The sequence below is a fragment of the Silurus aristotelis genome (assembly GCF_946808225.1).
Source record: "Silurus aristotelis genome assembly, chromosome: 13".
Lineage (NCBI taxonomy): Eukaryota > Metazoa > Chordata > Actinopteri > Siluriformes > Siluridae > Silurus > Silurus aristotelis.
Genome location: NC_139586.1, coordinates 21,865,370 through 21,884,927, shown reverse-complemented (window position 1 = coordinate 21,884,927; position 19,558 = coordinate 21,865,370). Strand labels below are relative to the sequence as shown.

General features: G+C 38.8%; 1 protein-coding gene across 1 annotated transcript in view; it reads left to right on the top strand.

Annotated features, from left to right (window-relative positions):
- The first annotated feature begins 2,591 nt into the window (after positions 1-2,591).
- Positions 2,592-19,558, top strand: part of sh3gl3a (SH3-domain GRB2-like 3a) — a 35,844-nt gene continuing 18,877 nt past the window's right edge. Inside the window, exon 1 of the mRNA XM_083559331.1 lies at positions 2,592-2,795. Within this exon, the coding sequence (XP_083415457.1) occupies positions 2,751-2,795 (45 nt within the window). The 5' untranslated portion in view covers positions 2,592-2,750. The remainder of the gene's footprint in view (positions 2,796-19,558) is intronic.

Sequence of the window (19,558 nt, the reverse complement as noted above, 5' to 3'; positions counted from 1 at the left end):
TATTTTTTTGGTATTTATAGTATAGTCTATAGATTTTATTGTTTCTTTTTTAAATTACTTAAGTAAACGAAAAGTCTTTTTTTTTTTTGAAGAAAGAAAGAGTAGATGCTGGTGAGCTTTCTGGTGGAGCAAGTTCAATATTCAAGAAGATTCAGGTTTTTTGCTTAGATTTACCACTGTGCTTTATCATACAGTTAAATTCTTACTCTGTAACGGACCACGCATGTAGAATGTTTTGGTGAGGGAGGTGAGATTGAGATGGTTTGGACATGTGCAGAGGAAGGACATGGCATGTAACAGTAGGAGAATGGTGAGGATGGAGCCACCAGGAATGAGGAAAAGAGGAAGGCCAAGGAGGAGGTTTATGGATGTGGTGAAGGAAGACATGCAGGTAGTTAGTTTGAAAGAGGCAGATGTAGAGGACAGAGTAGTGTGGAGACGGATGATCCGCTGTGGCGACCCCTAATAAGAGCATCCGAAAGAAGAAGAAGACTTGAGTATTTGACTCATATTAAGCAAAGGCTCAAAAATGCACTAGTCCTCGACACCAAGACACATTTCAGTGAACAGCTAAAAAACCAGTTGATTAGTGAGGTTTTATTACTTAAAAAAACAAATCAAATTGTACACCTCAAACATCAAACAAGTTGGTCCAAAAAAAGAGACAAAATCATAATCACTGTGGGCTGAATACAGCCAGCATCCACATTTGGGGGCTGTCATTACGACAGCGGCCTCTAGAGGCGAATCACTGGCGCCACGTGCTGTTTGTTTTTACACGTGAGATGGCGCGCTGCACGGAGAGCACTATATTATATTAATTCATTTTAATTTATGAATTATACAATTATATTAAATTTTATGGTTCACTAGCGTTTTTTATTTAGAAATTTTGTAAAAAAATAAAAAATAAAATAAAAATTATATTTTAAATGGAGTGTTATGTTTGTTTGTTTTTAAACCAGTATCCATGTTAAAAACTTTGAAAGTTTTAAAGTTTGGCAAGTACGATCCAACTTAGCTATCTTTATCGTTAAAATCCAGACGTGTAAACTGGCAATTCCATGGGTGCTTTAAACTGAGCTCTGATAACAAGCCAGTTTAGTTTGGAACAAGCCTCCTCTTTAGTTTGGAGGACGTGGTGGCCATGCTTTCCAAAAAGAAATTACAATTTCGATTCTTTTTACACAAAACTGTTTTCCACTTTGCCCCAGTACATTTTTAATTTGCATTGTCCCAGAGTGGATGGTGCCTTTTCTGGATAATGTTTACGCATGTCTTCTTTTTATTATAGAGATTGAACCTGCATTTGAGGATGACATGGCAAGCTGTGTTCACAGACAATGACTTCTGGATCTGTTATTGACCCCATGCATTGTTTTCATTACAGAATCAGGACTGTTTTAAATACAGGGCCACCTGAGGGCCTTTCACAATTTGTAGACAAAATCTTTCATAGATTGATGATGCTTTGCCCATTTTCACTTCTGAGACTTTGCCTCTCAACATACACTATTTATACCCTATTATCTTACTGACCTGTTGTCAATTAACCTCATTAGTTGCAAGATGTTCCTCCAACTGTCTAATTTTAATAACATTTACATTTTCCAGACTTTTTTTTGCCCCATCCCAACTTTTTTTGAGACGTGTTGCAGCCATCAAATTCAAAATGACCTTATTGTTTTCCTTTAAATGGTAGACATTTCAAAATATGGGTTTTGCAAATCATCGCAGTCTGTTTTTATTTTATACACAGTGTCTCAACTTTATGAATTTGAATAGAGTTAAGAGAGCGAGAGAGAGAGAGAGAGAGAGAGAGAGAGAGAGAGAGAGAGAGATGAATATATTCTGTTTGACCATATTTAGTTAAAAAAATCTAAATTAAATTAAAACCTTCAATGCATCGCATTTATTTACAATATTCTCTTATTACTCAGATATATTTAAAATAAAATTTACTTCACCAAAAAATTATTTTTTTAATCATTAAACATTCGTTTTTTCTGATGCATTCGTTAGTTTTTTTCTGATGCAGTCAGAATTTTCAAATCAAACACCAAAAACCACTGTGATGCACACATCCGGCAGTTAAAACCGTCTGTGTGGAAACAGCAAACAAACAAAAGTTCCGCTTGTTGTCCTGATATTTTATCATATTTGATCATATACTTAAAAAACAAAAAAACAAACAAGCAAACAAACAAAAAAGATTTTTTTTCCTCTTTTAATACTCTAATCAACATAGGCATGGACAAATATGAATGCTTTATACCAGTATATGTTTATTATTAGTAAAACATAATATATATATATATATATATATATATATATATATATATATATATATATATATATATATATATATATATATATATATATATATATATATATATATATATCCCCCACACTCTATCTATCTATCTATCTATCTATCTATCTATCTATCTATCTATCTATCTATCTATCTATCTATCTATCTATCTATCTATCTATCTATCTATCTATCACTGTCTTTACACCCCACCCACCTCTCTCTCTCTCTCTCTCTCTCTCTCTCTCTCTCTCTCTCTCTCTCTCTCTCTCTCTCTCTCTCCACCCAGTGGACACACACACACACACACACACACGTCACTGAGGTTCACACTCGGATTCTCTCCTCCGGGTTGAAGGATTTTTATCTCCTGGTTTCTGACTGAGACTTTATTTCACTTCAGTATTCTGACCTGTGCTCCATCTTGCAGTGAAGGATGTCAATGGCGGGTTTCAAGAAACAGTTTCATAAAGCCAGTCAGGTAAAACAAGAGCAAGTCTTCCTGCTCGCTCCTTTTCTTTTTTTTTTAAATCGCTTTATCTTTAACTACAAGCCTTAACATTGCACATTTCACCACATTGCCTTTTATTTTTTTTTTTTATAAAAATGATCGGAAAGTGTATTTAGTTATATTTTTCTGGCGTGTTTGTGGCAGGAGCGCGACGGCCTGAGAGATGTTCTCTCCTCCTCTGTGCTTTAAAGAAAACATTTCCTTCCTTCTCACACACACACACACACACACACACACGGTTTATTTCACACGCACGGTTCATTTAGAGAATGTTGGCTGGGAATGAAGCGAGTGCAGAAAATGGCATTAAACACCAGAAATCCATAACGCTAAGCGCTATTACTTTCCTATTCTTTTCCATTCATTGTTAGCAAAACTAGCCTGGGTCAATTCCTGTATGTCGGTTTCTAAGGTAACGGTACGCAGTGCTACACAGTTCCGCAGTTGTTTCTGAGAGACTAGCTGATAAACAAATATATATATTATTATCTATAGGCAAAAAAATCCTTTAGGAATATTATTATTAATTACTATAAAGTTGAATTAATTGATCCTGTGTTTGTTAATTAAACATTTATAATTCTGTATTTGGGTAAGTACTACAGTTTCCCATGTTTACAGGGTTTCATCTGGGTTTTCTTTGTTTCCTCAGGAAAGAAATCACTCACAAAGTCCAAAAATACCAGGCTGAATAGTAAAATGAATGAATGGTATTGTGCAGTGTTGAATCCTGTTTTGTAGTATTGATTGGGGCACCTTGTCTGTGTTTAGGTAAACATTAGTCAACAGTGTATTATAGTAGAACTTGAATCATCAGGAGAACGAAAACACATCAGTCGTTTATTGTCGATTCGCACGTAGTGAAAGGGAAATAAGATTCCCATGAGATTACAGAAATGGTGCACACAAGACAATACACTGAGACACAGAGACACCGGTAGTGATTAATACACAGCTAAATGTATGATAGTGCAAAGAAACCTTCCATATACTAAGATATACGTTGTATTGAAGCGTTAGGGATTCAACTGCAGATGTTCATTTCAGTGTGTGTGTGAACATTTTGCAGTGATTGTAGAAAGGAAACAACGTTCCTATCTTCTGATCGATTCGCAGGACTTCCGTAACGCATTAGTACAAAAACAACACGGCACAATGCACCCGAGACACTGGCAGGGATGAAATTTGTGGAAATGCAAACAAACTGTCCATAGAATCTTCTATAATGTAATAATATAATAGTGTAAATATAAAAATAATGCATGAGTGCAAACAACACAGCATAGGGACAGTGCGTAGAGCATATAAACTAAAACTCTATATTGAAATGTTTAAAAGCTCAGCAGATTATTTTTTTTTTTTTAAAGCTCATGTTAAGGCTTTGTGTTGGTGTTTGATACCTAAACACTGTGTTTTCATTATAATGCACAAAAATGTCTCTGTATTTCTCTGTAACACGATCAGTTAAGGCTGGGCGATATGGCCAAAAAAAAAAATTTTTTCACAAAAAAATCCGATTTGCGATTTAAATCGATTTTTTCCCCCTGCTTAAACTCAATCTGCATATGACAAAGAAAATGTTCAAAAAAAGTTGTAACTTTATTAAAAAAAAGTTTATTTACCCTTCTGGGATTATAACCCACTTTGGGTTAAAGTGCAATCAAAAACAACAAGCCAAAAATACAAGATTGCAGGCCCTGCCATTGTAAATTGTGAAAATAGAACGTACCATAACATAAAATGAGCAAACCTACAAAGAAAAATGTTTTATTAATGTGTTAGAATGTGGAACATGATTGAAAATGCACCTGAGGTTTTGAGTGATTTTGCCTTTACTTTTCTGGAAAACTCCACAGTTAAATGACTTGAAACAATATATGAGTTCGTTCGAAACTATGGGAGCCCAGAGGGGAGCGTCGGCGGACATTAAAGAGAAACCCGATTTTTTTATTAAAACAGATCGATGTAAACTACACATTCGAGTTAATCGATAAAATCGATTTATCGCCCAGCCTTTCGATCAGTTAAAGCAAGGAATATAAAAGGCCTGAAGCAGAAACCGAACAAGAATGGTAACTGTAACAAGGATATGAGTGTGGCTATGAAGAATTACAAGACGATATGAGCAGTTCAGAAACAATAGGAATATCAGAAAGTTGCAACTACAGCATATTTCTAGAGCTGATATCTTTTTTTTTTTTTTTTTTATATATAAGTTTAGGGGTTTGTAGAGTACGGTTAGAGTTTATGATTTAGAGTTACATGATTTGAATGTACTGTTTATTTGTTTTTTAGTGCGAAAAATGCAGTGAAGGTGTTTATTTGAGTGTTAGTTGGTGGGCGGGAAATTTTAGGCATGTTTGAGCGAACATTTTGTCCTCAAATTTGACGTGTTAGAAGCAGAAAAAATGGGCGAGCGTAAGGATTTTGAGCGAGTTTGACAGATTGTGGCGGCTAGACGACTGGATCAGAGCCTCTCCAAAACTGCAGCTCTTGTGGGATGTTCCTGGTTCCGCAGTGGTCAGTATCTAGCAGACGTGGTCCATAGAAGGAACAGGGTCATGTGCAGCAGAGGCTCACTGATACACGCGGAGAGCGAAGGCTGGTCCGTGTGATCCAACAGACGAGCTCCTGGAGCTCAAAGTGCTGAAGATGTTAATGCTGTTGATGCTCAACGGGTCAGAAAAACACAATATAAGGCAGGGGACCGTCATGTTAGATCTGATCGGTGTATTTATCTAGTCATTGTGTTGTTGAGTCTTGTGGGAACACTTTTAAAAACTGGTCACGAGGGCCTGAACGCTGCGGTTCCTCTTTATGGGCGGCTCAATGTTGAATTGAGACATTGCATGCTGCTGCTGCACCGCCATCTTGGATTGATATAAGTCTAGGTGTATATACACAATCTGCTCCTCTTCCCCATCCACACTTAATACAACCACTAAGCTGGTACAGGGTGTCAGACAGGCCGGGCAGCATCGTCTGAATTTTGAAACACCTCAGTACCACTGTTTTTTTTTTCAGAAACCAAAAGCAGCAGCAGTGGCAGTCTAATACCGATTGATAATGGAAGCACGTAAAGTGTATGCAAGTGTACAAACTGAGCATAGCAACAGATACGCAGTAGCCCCTTTGTTTTCCATATGAGCACGAGTAAAACCAGATGTTGCTCTGTTTCTTTTTGATGTTTCGGTGAGACATGAGGAAATATGTGGCCCATTTCAGAAAAACCTTTACCTAATAATCTTTCAAGAAACATGTTGCGTTTGTGTTCATGTTCCCGAAACCAGAGTTGTTCAAACAACATCGAATTTACAGTAAATATCAAAACCCATTTAAAAATGCAACAATAGTACATTCGCCGTATCTGTGGTTCGGTACAAAAAACTCCGAGGCTAAAAGGGGGGACAGTTTATTAAAACGTAATAGCGGCGTTAACAGTCAGTCCATCAATTTCTTTTTTTTTTTACAAAAATACTTTAGCGGAGTCTTATCTGAGTCTTATCTGCGTAATGACCGACACCTGATTCAACCTGCGTGCCTAAATCCTTACATATTCCCCTCTCGGCGTCTGAATCCGTTGCATTTGTGCATTCCACATCTGTATTACTGTGTATTTTCTCATCTGCGCTTCGACCTGCACATTCCTCGCTTATCTTTTACCACAGAGTGTTTTTTCCTCCCTGTCTCTCGGGTTCCAACCCCCCGCTGTCTCTGATATCGGGTCGGCTTCGACAGAAAGACCAAAACTCCACACCACGGTGCAGCTTTCCTGTTATTTGGTGTTGAGTGGAATATGAGGTTTACTGTTGAATAAACACAAAATTGTCATGTGATCGCTTGTGACTGCGCTGTAAACAGGGGTAGAGGAAAAAGTCGTGTTTGTGGAAGGCTTTAACATTGGGAAGAATCATGAAGAGTAAAGCAAACATTTGTGGAACAATTTAGTAAAAAAAAAAAAACGAACAAAGAGCAAATGAGAAATTCTACACGAAAGCAGAACGTCACCAGAAGAGATCTGCAAGACCTTCGCCGAGCTCAGCCCCCCATAAACGGCGAAACCTTCCGGCAACTTGCGCATGACGATCGTCGGAGAACAATTCGCACAATCTCACTTCCGCACCCAAACCTGCAGATTTCACCTCGAAGTTAACGAAGTTACGGCTTGACGAAGGTGCCTGACATGCTTTAAAAAGAAGACTTCCAGGACACGTTCCAGAAGAAGCAGGAACGCAGGGAGCGCTGTATTGCTGTGCAAAGGGACTATTTTGTGTGCAAAACGTATACGAATGAAGTACTTTCTTGTGAACAGAGCACTTTTGTAAAAAAGTGATCGGTTCTCATTTTTTGCAACGACTCACTGACCCTATTGTGCTGTAGAGCGTGTGATCTATTCGTTTTCTCGTCTTTTAAACTAAACAAAACAAAAAAATTGTGTTCTCCTGCTTTGGAAAACCTGAGACGATTTTTCAGCGTCGCCACATCAGTAACAATAAACAGCAATTATCTCACCCTTAGATTATTTGGCGGATCTGCAATATAAATCCTCGTGAAGCAGTTTTCGTTGCAGAAATGGTAACAGAACATTCGTATAAACCACCGAGCAGAGCTGCTGCTGCTGCTGTGGTCAAATTAATCAACACATTTCGACCAGGCAAAATCAAGCATTCAGCAGATTAGGCCGTTATTGCGAGGTGATGATTGAAGTTTATGCACCAAACATCAGTTTTACTGCTAATGATTATTATCAGAAACCTAAATGTGGGCATATACTATTGTTGTGTGTAGGGCTGTTTAGTAATCGAGTATTAAAATTTTTCTCTATTAAAGAGCAATACTTGATAAGAGAGAGAAAGTAAGACGGGTGAAAAGGAACAAATCATTCATTTTTATTTTTCAAAAAATTGATCATTATTCTCCCTCATGTATTTATTTATCGAATCCCGCACCGTATCGCGATGTGGTTTTCGTGTCTCCGCTGCTTGAAATTTCCCACGCACCAAATCCGTGTGTTATAACACACTGTATATAAATAAACATATACAAATCTACTTCAGTTTACTTTAAAAACCGTAACCGCACTGTACAGTGTTTTCTTCTTTAGGTTTGAGCTCGAAATGATCAAACTTTGGAACCATTCTGTTGTGTTCTTCAGCCTGAGCGGGCGGTGCGTCAGTAATAATCGGTCCGTGGGAAACACAGTGCTGGTTTGAATCGAACTACTCGAGTTACGCGAGGAATCGTTACAGCCCCAGTGGCGTGTGTTTAAATCAGAGTATGGATATAAATATGGAATTCCTAGCACTTAGAGTGTTTTATATATTAAGGGTGTAGTACTTTTCTGAAGAAATGTTGTACCTCAGTAACAGTGCAGCACTGGGAGCAGTTTTGTGTTACAAACCAATTCTATTATACAGGTCGATTTGTATGTACGCTACAGATAAATAGTCATTATTAGCTCACTTCGGCTTCACCCACAGTTTTATGTGTAAGTAGAAACTGCTAATGCCGGAGGCAAGTGTGCACTTAAGCACGGATTACACTGTCTTTTTTTTTCCTGCGGTGTGAATAATCAATTGCCTAAGGAACATTAGAGGAACAGAGCACTGATGCAATAATAACTGTGTACAGGGTTTTGCTTAATGGCTGCAACTTTCTGGTAAATTCCTAGTACACCTCTTATTTCTTAAGCATAGACACTGATTATTGGGCAATATTTTGGACAGTGTGTGCATTTCCAGTATTAAGTCGAAAGTAAGGGAGTCTACTTAGTATTATTACGCTATCAGGCTACAAATATTGAACCTCTGCGCCATTTATATATTGTATTAGGTACGTGCTGATGATCTGTTTTGCTGCGCGTTGTAATATTCAACCAATGTTTCTAAGTATTATCCCCGTTTTCATTCACAAGTACGCTTTCCAAGTAGGACATTGTTTCCACGGACATTTGCTACTAAAAGGAGGCAGATAAGAAGAAGTTTAATGGATATAAAAGAGCTTAGCATAGTTTTTCTTTTGTTCCTCAGCCGAGGATCATGATACTCAAAAGTTTTTGAAGACCAGACTATCGTACCCATATGCCGATTTTCCCCGAAACGACGCACACGCTTGTGTTTTGGAACGTCTCTTTTTTTGGAACTTAGACCCAGATTGGAAGAACTCGAGTTCTTTGGGATGAACCTTCTGCTCTCTTCACAGAAGATTAGTGGATGCTAAAGCAGTAAACGGGGATTTCTAATGTTCAAAACACACGAGTTTTAAACTCAGGAGTCCGCAAACCTTTCCCAATACAACGCATGAGATCGGAAACGAATACCAAGCAGAACATACTGTAGGCTCCTCCATCTTTCTTTGGGCGTGTCCCAAATCGGAAAGCCGTGTTTGCACGACCTTGTTCAATCATTTATTATTGATCACAGCGTAGATATTTGGAGAGCCCTTCTGCAAGATGAGTGTCACTCTTGCCTGCGTTTATAGAACACGCCACAAAATGATTGCACACTGCTGTAATGGCGCTTGTGTTTCTAAGTGCGGGGACAAGGCGTCGGGACGAGGAGAATGTGGAACCGTACCACTTGGTTTTATTTCGCCATCCAATACAGACATTTATTACTTATTTATAGGTTTAGGCAGTACAGACGACTGGGCAAAATACCTAGAGACCCTGCATTTTTCTTATTATTATATCACAGCGTCTCCGAAACATTGATTAATTTTTACCCATGTCCTATTTTTGCCTGGTTGTTTAAGTGCTTTATAGAAAAGCATTGTGAAATATAATTTTCTGTAACAGTAATAGTGCAAACGCAGGCACTACTGGTTTATGCAAAAAACGCTATTAGAGGTCGATCGATGTGAGTTTTTCTCCGGCCAGTGCCAATGCCGTTATTTAGAATTCAGGGCAGCCGATTGCCAACATACACTCTCACAAAAGTGAGTACACCCCTTACATTTCAGCATCTTTTTAGTGCAGCTTGTAGAGCAGTACAGATTTACTGTCCTCTGAAAATAACTCAACATCTCTGAGATGTACTAAATATTTGCTGTAATGTGAGGGATGCACTCACATTTTTTTAAAAGATACTGTATTATGGTATAATGACCCCCCCCCCCCCCCCCATCTCATAAATCTAACAGTTAAAGCAATAAGCAGTGATACAGAAAATTGCTTTAACACATATTAAACAACTCAAGCCTCTCCAATCAGTGCACTTGTTACCAGGTTCTTGGCCTGAACCTAAACTCAAATGAGGATGGGTTCCCCTTTTGAGTCTGGTTCCTCTCAAGGTTTCTTTCTCATAACATCTAAGGGAGGTTTTCCTTGCCACAGTCACCACGGCTGTTCATCAGGGATAAATGCACATCGTTCACCTTGACTGTTAATTTCTGTAAAGCTGCTTTAAAACAATGTCGGTTGTGAAAAGCGCTATAGAAATAAACTTGGCTTGACTTGACTTGACTTGACTTGACTTGACTTGACTTGACGAAGAAATTAAGAACAACACACCAAACCGACGGTCAACCTTTAGGCAGTTTTAAGGGGGTTTAAATGACGGTCGGCTCTTTTCTGATGGCATCAGCAATTCGGAGTTTGTGGGTAAGAAAGAGAACTCCGATTGGCTATTCACCTTCAGCACACAATAAAAAACAAACAAACAGGAAAACACGGCAAAATAAAAACAACGACGGCGCAAACAGGGAACGTGCAGTCATTTGTCATACTTGCTCTTGTCTTTGCAACTTAGCAGACATGATTGACGAAAGCTACACAAGTCCGTTAGTAATCTGATCGGGGCAGGTGTGAAAGCTGCATTCTTTATGTGCTCATTGTTCTAGCTCTTCCCGTTTTCCCATTCGGATGCCGAATGCAGACTACTTGCGGTTTGGTGCATCAGATGCTCCTGACTGGAAATCGGCCTAATTGCAGCAATTATCCAATGGCGATTCATTAAAAAATGCACAAAATCAGCCCGATTATTCAGTGCAGTAACACCCATTAGAGTGTTCCGATATCAGAAAATAATAAACAGCATCATTTGACTTCAATTCATTCATTAGTTTTAAGAAGCGCTGGTTCTGTGTTGGTCGTTATCCCACGCCTGGCTGCTCGGTGCAGTTTTCAGGTATTGCATGTCTCTCTGCAATACTAAGCCCTGTTTTTTTTTCGTGTGTCAACTTTCTTTATGTTTCATTGTAAAATTATTTCCTAGCAATTGTCATGTTCATGTCATTTCTGGTTCTAATCATAACATGTTTTTGGCTTTCCTGACCCTGTCTGCTTTACCCCTGACCATGTAAACTATTGTTTATGGTTATAATATGATATAATATGATTGCTGATTCCTAATAAGCCCTGAGACTCGCCTGGCAGTCCTACAGCTGCTTTCTGTTATTTGCTCTTAGAATAAACGCATACGCTTATCGATAACAAATAAGTAGACATAGACGAACATACGGAGTAGAATAGAATAGCTGCTGGATCACAAAACTCACGCCATGGATCATTTTAGGGTTTTCGAGTCACGGATCGGTTGATTTTTCGGGGGAAAAAAAACAAAACAAAAAAAAGGGGGAGGAGACAAATATAATTAGCTTTCCGTCTATTGCAAGAAAAGTTACAGCAAGGAAATGCTCCCATACATGTGAACACACGAGGTCTTAGTTATTGAGAGTCAAGAAATAGACTCTCAGTTTACAAGATAATTTTTCGTATTAGTGTTTGATGAAACCGGAGCACTTCTAACACAGATTTATGACCGCGAGCGTCCGTGTTTGGGAAAAACTCAAACTCATCTGTGTAATATAGGAGGTGGTGGCTGGGAATATATCTCTCTAGGGTCCCTGAGCAAACACATTGAAGCACAACAGGATGCCTGTGTGTGTTTGTGTATTTCAGGAAGTTGTATATAGTCGGTGCAGTAACCACATTAACCGCAGATCAGCGACTTCAATTACATAAAGTCTGCTATGTGCATTCAAGATCTTTATGCCACTTTTAGTTTACATTCAACACCATTTTTGTGTTTTGTATGCCGATAAATGTCGTCCAACAACAAAATATACCCGACACGCTGAAAACACTGTGTTCAGCATTCAGCTGCTTTTTTTTTTAACTGGAGCTCAATTCTGTGAGATTTTAGGGAAAGTTCAAATCCGTAAAAAAAAAAATATTTTGATTACAAAAAAAAAAAAAGGCTTGATCATAAGATTCGTTTGGGCTTTTTAAACATCCCTTCCCATATACAGTTATATTGGGAAGATGTTCCACTTCATTTGCTTTTGGAGATTTATGGCGCTCCAGGCTACGTCTACACTACTCCGGAGTTTCCCAAAAGTTGCTCACAAACACTGAAACGTCAAAACAAAAAAAAAAACGCTTACGTCCCTGTAATGCGCACGAGCAAAATGTAAGCTGCTTTGACTCGCGTCATTTCCGCATGGTGTTTATTTACGTTCCGGCTCTTTGGTAATGTTTTTTTTTTCCAAATTTGAAAACTAAGGTCAAAACAGAGGGAAAATGTATTAGTGTGGACTTCAAGTCCACAAAGCTCTGTAGCAGGCCACTCAAGATGTTCCACTTCAGCCCATGTAAATCATATTTTCATAGAGCTTGGCTTGGTGCCCAGATATTGAACAGGTTTGGGTCTCCTAGTATAAGTGAAGGGAAAATTTCATGCTACCGTGTCCCGAAAGTCGTCCTGTATAATTGTGTGCGTCCAACTTTGTAGAAACAGTTTGGGGAAGTAACACATGAGACCGGTGTCCCATTACATTCGTCCATATCCTGCAGTTACATATAAATTGATATGTTGAATTTGCTTACTCAGGCTATTTGTCCTGCTGATTTGTTCTTCTTGAACTCTAATAATGCAAAATAATGAAACATGTCACTTGTGCATCTGTGACCCAATTAATACAAGCAATCCTGAAGGGGCGATAATCAGCCCACCATTCCGTCCAGACTCTGTGATCCCGGTTGTGCGTTTGCGTTGTTCGCCTTGGGATATTGGTGACTGCGGCCACCTGGATTTACGGTTTAATTCTACCCTGCGAAGCAGAGAACTTCCCTTAGTTAGACCTTTAATGGATTTTTATAAATCATACGGCTTGCCTCTCCTGAGTTATGATGTTCCTCGTGATTAGATTCAGATCCCTGGCATTTTTTTCTTTACCCCAAAATAGAATCGCTGTTGGAATTGTAAAAGACGATTACGATATGCGCAGCGGTAATGCAGAAGGCATCGCAGCAAACGTATAGCAACAAAAAAGGTGTTTTAATAAGTTTATACCTTTTCATTTTTTTTAATAAGCAGAAATGATAGTAATGTAGTCAGTATCTTCAAATATCATAATTATTATTTTTCCGCTGTTTCAGATCACAGAGCCGCAGTTCATATCTGTGTTAGAGAATCCGAGTCTTAGCTGTCATGATGTTATTGTTAGACGCGGACAATTCAAGGAAGAGGCTTTGTAGCGGTACCTTTTATTCCGCAGCTGCATCGTGTCAATTCTCCAACGAGTAAAAACAAGCGAACGTGCAGGTTTTGTCGAAACTAAAACACGTTATAAATACACACTGCGTGCGTGCGGAGCCCCACGTTTTCAGAACCTTTGTTGAGATTCGACATGATGCTCGATCTTTCCGACATTGACCCTGCGCTGATTTCACGAGGGCGATGTCCAGATGGGCAGCATTTTCTGTGCCCTCTAAGATACAGTTTGTCCCATTGCAGCCTTTTTTTATTAGTAAATCTGTTGATGTGCAATACACTGTACGGACTAAAGTATTGGATCGCCTGAGTTTTTCCAGCCGTGAATGATTCTTCTTCAAAATGTTAGCATTCTCCTGCATCACAGATTACCCAGAAACTCTTGCCAGAACCTCTGGGTTAGCCTTCGTGTTCTTGTTCTCATTTAATAGGGTGAACACCGATCAGGCGTAACATGGATTGAGTAACACTGATTATTTCTTCATCATGGCACATGTTAGTGGGTGGGATATTATTAGGCAGCAAGTGAACATTTTGTCCTCAAAGTTGATGTGTTAGAAGCAGGAAAAATGGGCGAGGGCCAAATTGTGATGGCTAGATGACTGGATCAGAGCATCTCCATAACTGCAGCTCTGGTGGGGTTTTCCCGGTCTGGCCCGTGTCAACCGATCCATCAGAAGCTCAAATTGCTGAAGAAGTTAATGCAGTTAGTGCTCAATGGGTCAGGACTGTTTTGGCAGCAAATGGGGGCGAACACAATATTAGGTGGTTTTGATGTTATGACCGGTGGTCATAAAGGTATGCCTGATTGGAGTGCGTATAAAATTCAGTGTTGGTTTTCTGAAACCTAGTGGCGATATTATGCATTGCAATTCCGAAGTCTCCCAAAACGAAAATCCGTTAATAAAAAGTACAGAATATTTATGCGCATTAACAAATGACAGCGTACAGAAAAACCTCTCAGAGCACACAGTGTGTTCAACTTTGGAATGAACTCCATCAGCAGCTACAAATCCAGTCAAATCCAGTTCAACTCCAGTCGGGAATCTGGGCACAGGTTCACTGAAACTGCATAGTTGATAACTGGAAAAAGACCAGATGATGGATTTCCATCGGTCGTTTTTAGTGGTTGTTTGGTTTAACATAACCTTCCTGGCCGCACAAACCACTATCACTATGTCCTCTTGAGACTGTTTTGTGTGTGTGTGTGTGTGTGTGTGTGTGTGTGTGTGTGTGTGTGTGTGTGTGTGTGTGTGTGTGTGTGTGTTTGTGTGAGAGAGAGAGAGATTCCCTGGAGATTCCTGAAATTTCTAGCACCAGGAACAGTAACACAGTCAGTAAATAGAATTACAGTTTTCCCACATTCTGATGTTTCATATGTGAACAGTAATTAAAGGCCATGACCTGCATGATTCAATGCACCGAATAGCTGCCATATGATTAGCAGATTAGATAAGTACATGAAAATGTTCCCAATAAACAGGTAATTGAGTGTAGATTAATAATGTTTGATCAAATGTATAATTTTTTGGTATTTTTTTAGATTGTCTTTGTGTGTAATTAATGCGAACTACTATAAAATTAGAAAGAATTGCAACTCCTGAAAATGTTGTAATCTAGTCTAATATATGTAATAATAATTATATTATAGCAATAATACTAATAAATAGTACATGTCTATTAAAAACATACCTAGCGATCTAGATAACTGATTTGAACTGAATTATATGTACACACAATGTACAACAATGTACGTTATTAGCCGCTAATCTAAGCTCGGCTTCGCCTTGTAGGTGGTCGATAAGTTAAAAGGAAACAAGCCGTCCTGATGTCAAACACATTTCACCCTGTCATTAGGTGTGATAACAGTGAATTAGTGTAAGCGCAGACGGATTTGCAGCTGTTGATGGATTTCCTGAGGGAAAAATAGAAAAATGGATGACGTGGGCGTATATTGTAACAAGCCAGAAACGCGCAAAGATTTTCCATGTAGCTGTGCGGGATTAAAAATAATAATTCATGTCATGTGAATAGCACTTTACACAATACAGTGTACATGTTGCGCAACAAAATTCTGTTGTAGCTTGTCATATATGTGACTTTGAGACAAAGGTTATTAACTCATCAGCATTTTTTTTAAGACAAATTACGTCATCCTTTGTGTCCGAGCTCGATTAAGATCAATTTCACAGAGTGATTTCAGTCTCTGCTTCTCTACTGGACTCATTTCCTCTAACTGTGTAACCGTAATAGACCTTATGGCTAATTTTATCTTGACCTAATTGGTCATCTCTTTCTACGAAGCCTCGGAGAGGGAGTGCGTCATGGCAGCGAGTCAGATTTCTTTCCCTCTATCTATCTATCTATCTATCTATCTATCTATCTATCTGTCTGTCTGTCTGTCTGTCTGTCTGTCTGTCTGTCTGTCTGTCTGTCTGTCTGTCTGTCCGTATGTCTGTATCTATCTATCTATCTATCTATCTATCTATCTATCTATCTGTCTGTCTGTCTGTCTGTCTGTCTGTCTGTCTGTCTGTCTGTCTGTCTGTCTGTCTGTCTGTCTGTCTGTCTGTCCGTATGTCTATCTATCTATTTGTCTGTCTGTCTGCCTATCTGTCTGTCTGTGGAAGAGCGGACAGTTCGGAGAAAGGAAAACCACTAAGGACAGGACCAGTTTTGAATGAGTTTATTTCTTTTTTTTTCTAGTGATCAGTGCTAAAGACACAAACTCGCAGGCACGCACACACACACACACACACACACACACACACACACCCTGGCATGCCCTCTTGCTCCCCCTGACCACTGCAAGAGAGAGAACATTCATTATAAGAATGACACCCTCAGGTGTGTCATTCCCACGCTTTCCATTCACAAACCGGCGCTCGGCCACGCCCCCCTTGCCACACTATCTATCTATCTATCTATCTATCTATCTATCTATCTATCTATCTATCTATCTATCTATCTATCTATCTATCTATCTATCTATCTATCTATCTATCTATCTATCTATCTGTCTGTCTGTCTGTCAAGTCAAATTTACAAAAAAAGATTAGAAATTATAAATGACAGATGATGACAACTGGTTTAACCATTTTGCATTCAATGACGCATGCGATGAACTGATGCAGAGATGTTTTGGGGGTTGAGACTTTTTAGGTGAAACCAGTATAATATATTTTGATCAACATAAACATAAACAACTGATAATGTAGTAAACAGCAGACACTTGTACACAATCGATTAAATGATGTACAAAAGCATTCACAATTTGATCAAAGCAACGAGAAATGTTCTGATGATGAGCACAAACGACTAAATGACGTGGAGGTTGAACAAGCAGTTTTGTGAATTTTGTGAGAAAAACTGTAAATGAATTTGTGCTGCTGAAATTCATAGACGCCGTACAGAAGGAAGTCAAATTCTGTGCATTTTTAGTCCCTGTGATCCAAACCATAGTTTATATCAAGAAATCCTGAAACTGTGCGCCGTCATACTGGGAACATCCCTAAACATTTAGATGATTTTGTTTGTGAACAATGACAAAGAGACTTTTCATTCTGATGCGAATGACATGTTCATTGACACAAATACTTACTTTTGAGAGATAAACTCAGGATTTTGGGAAAAGTACAGGCTTTTGCAAGAAATCCGATGTTTTGTGCTGTTGGTACACATTGTTTAGAGAAATGCACGTTTAAATATTAGGGATGATTCGAGAAATGCTCCAAAGCAACTGAGAAAAACTGTAACTGCAGATGTGTCCAGGGCTGTTTTTATTATTGTTGTTTGTATTGTTTGTATGTTCTATCAAATTTAGTTATGATTTTTCAAGAAGTACAAGCAAAACAATAGCACAGTTTAAACCACTGACGTATTCATGATAAGGAACGTGGTCTTTGTCACACGAATTTCATAACTAATCCACTCGCTCAGGTTTAGGAAGTAAGAACCGGTTGCTCACGTGACTCTTTTTTCGGCTTCCAATCTTTCAAATGACCTTGTAAAACACTCGGAAAAAGCCAAAGCAAATAGCGCACCTCGTAATTGTATACGTATTTGTGTCTATTTACAAACAGCCTGAAAAAAATCCTAGTTTCATCCATACTATGTATTGTTTTGTGATCTTTCTCTTGTTTTGGTCGTCTACACCCGAGATGGCATTTCTGTGCAGAAAAACAGAAGCCAGTTAGTGTCTGAAACTGGTACTTTCAGACTCATAACACTGGCATCAGCTTATTAAATCAAATAACTCAAATAACTCAACAAATCCAATTCATCTCCCTATATTAATCTAAATAAGTTCAACCGTGTCTCTGAACACTACAAACAAACGAATGGCGAATGCATTGATAGATTATAAAGGAGAATAAAGACGATTTGTTTTCTCTATCAGGAACACTTCCCCAGAGCAGAGTTTTCACATCCTGTGCTTGGCATTTGATTCACGCTGCCTTCACTTTGTAGCCTGGAGACTCTGTTTTCATTTCCTCACACAATGGGACACAGCGGGTCAGGCTTCCTGATCATAGCACCGCATTATTCTAGCTGCACCTTTTTCTCATAAGCAGTCACCAGTCTGTGAAATCGAACAATAACATATCATAGTGTAGGTCTAAAGCTGAGGAATTCATCGCAGATGGCTTTCATGCGAGGTTTGGAAATGTTTTGTAGCCTGGGAGCCTTTAGGTGTCACGTGAATTCCACAGACCCTCTCCAAACGCGACATCAATATGTGTAAAATACGTTTCGATTTCGAAAGCAGCTGAAATAATCAAGCAATATATTTATACGGATATAAATACAGTGACACCTGACTTCTTCAGCCATTTGCGGTTCTTCCCCAGATGTGTAAGTCTTCGGATGCAGTTCACTTGAACTGGAAGATCCGAAACCTGTTCCAACATGACAATGCCCCTGTGCACAAAGTGAGCTCCATGGAAATATGGTTTATATGGGATGGAGTGGAAGATCTTCACTGGCCAGCTATAGAGCTCTGACCTAAACCCTATTGAACACATTTGGAAGGATTGTGAACACCGCACTCTAGGCCTCCTCACCTCACCTACATCAGTACCTGACTATACTAAAGCTCTTAGGGCTGAATGAACACAAGTCTCCACAAATCTAGTGGAGGTTATTATAGCAAATGGGAACTAAATGTGGAATGGGATGTTCACCAAGCACATCTCCTGTTACTGGTCCTAAGCATGGATATATGTATTCTTCTTTAAAGTGGAAGCATCGGTTTGAGGTTGTCGTTTTATTTTTTGCAAGCGTTGATGATTTTTTTGGTTTGTTTTAAACTGAACTTCACCACTTCACCCTTCGCTCGCTTTACAAGTCGTGGGTGTTTAATGGAGTAGTGTGCAGGTGTCTGTTTGACCTCTGGCTCGAGTTGTTATGAAACATTGTAAGAGACAGTAGACAGGCAGAAAAACACAGAATGAAGGGATCATTGTTGAATTTTGTTTCTTTCGCTATGTTTAATGGGGTTTAAATTGATGCGGCCCAAAATACCTAATTGACAAGGTTATAAATGAGGCTAAATTAATGTAACTGCATTACATTTGTGGCATTTGGCAGATGCCTTATTCAGAGCGTGTTATTTTAGTGAGAAGTTGAGGATTAAGAGCCTCGGAGTGGCAGCGTGAGTGGCAACTATGTGACATGATAATAGCAACTTATATACATATGCCATTTTTTCCACCGTCACTTTACACACATTAGAAATTTCATTTATTTTATTTTTTCATTTATTTTTCTTTCTTTTGCAAATGCCAGTTTGCACTCTGATTTTTATGTAGCAGCATCTGCAGTATTGTATTTATTCATTTATATGTAAGTTACAATTATTTAATTACATTCTGCATTTTTTCTCTCTCACTCTTCCTTACTACTGTTTGTGTAACCCGCTGCTGTAACACAATCATTTCCCTCAAGGGATTAATGAAGTACAGTGGAACCTCGATACTCGTGACTTCGAAAGTTGGCGACTTTTTATATATATGTATATAGTGCTCAGTTTATTGTCACATACCTCAATACAAGTCTGGTGTAGTGATTCTATATACCATACCATTTGACACAATAATCAAATAGAAATATTCTTCTTTGCCCTTCTGTGTCTCTGCAACTTCCGTCCTCGTCACCACACTTTCTAACACCTCCTCCTTTTCCTGTTGACCCAGTCTTATATTATATAGTTCCATATTCAGGACTTGTACAATGCACAAT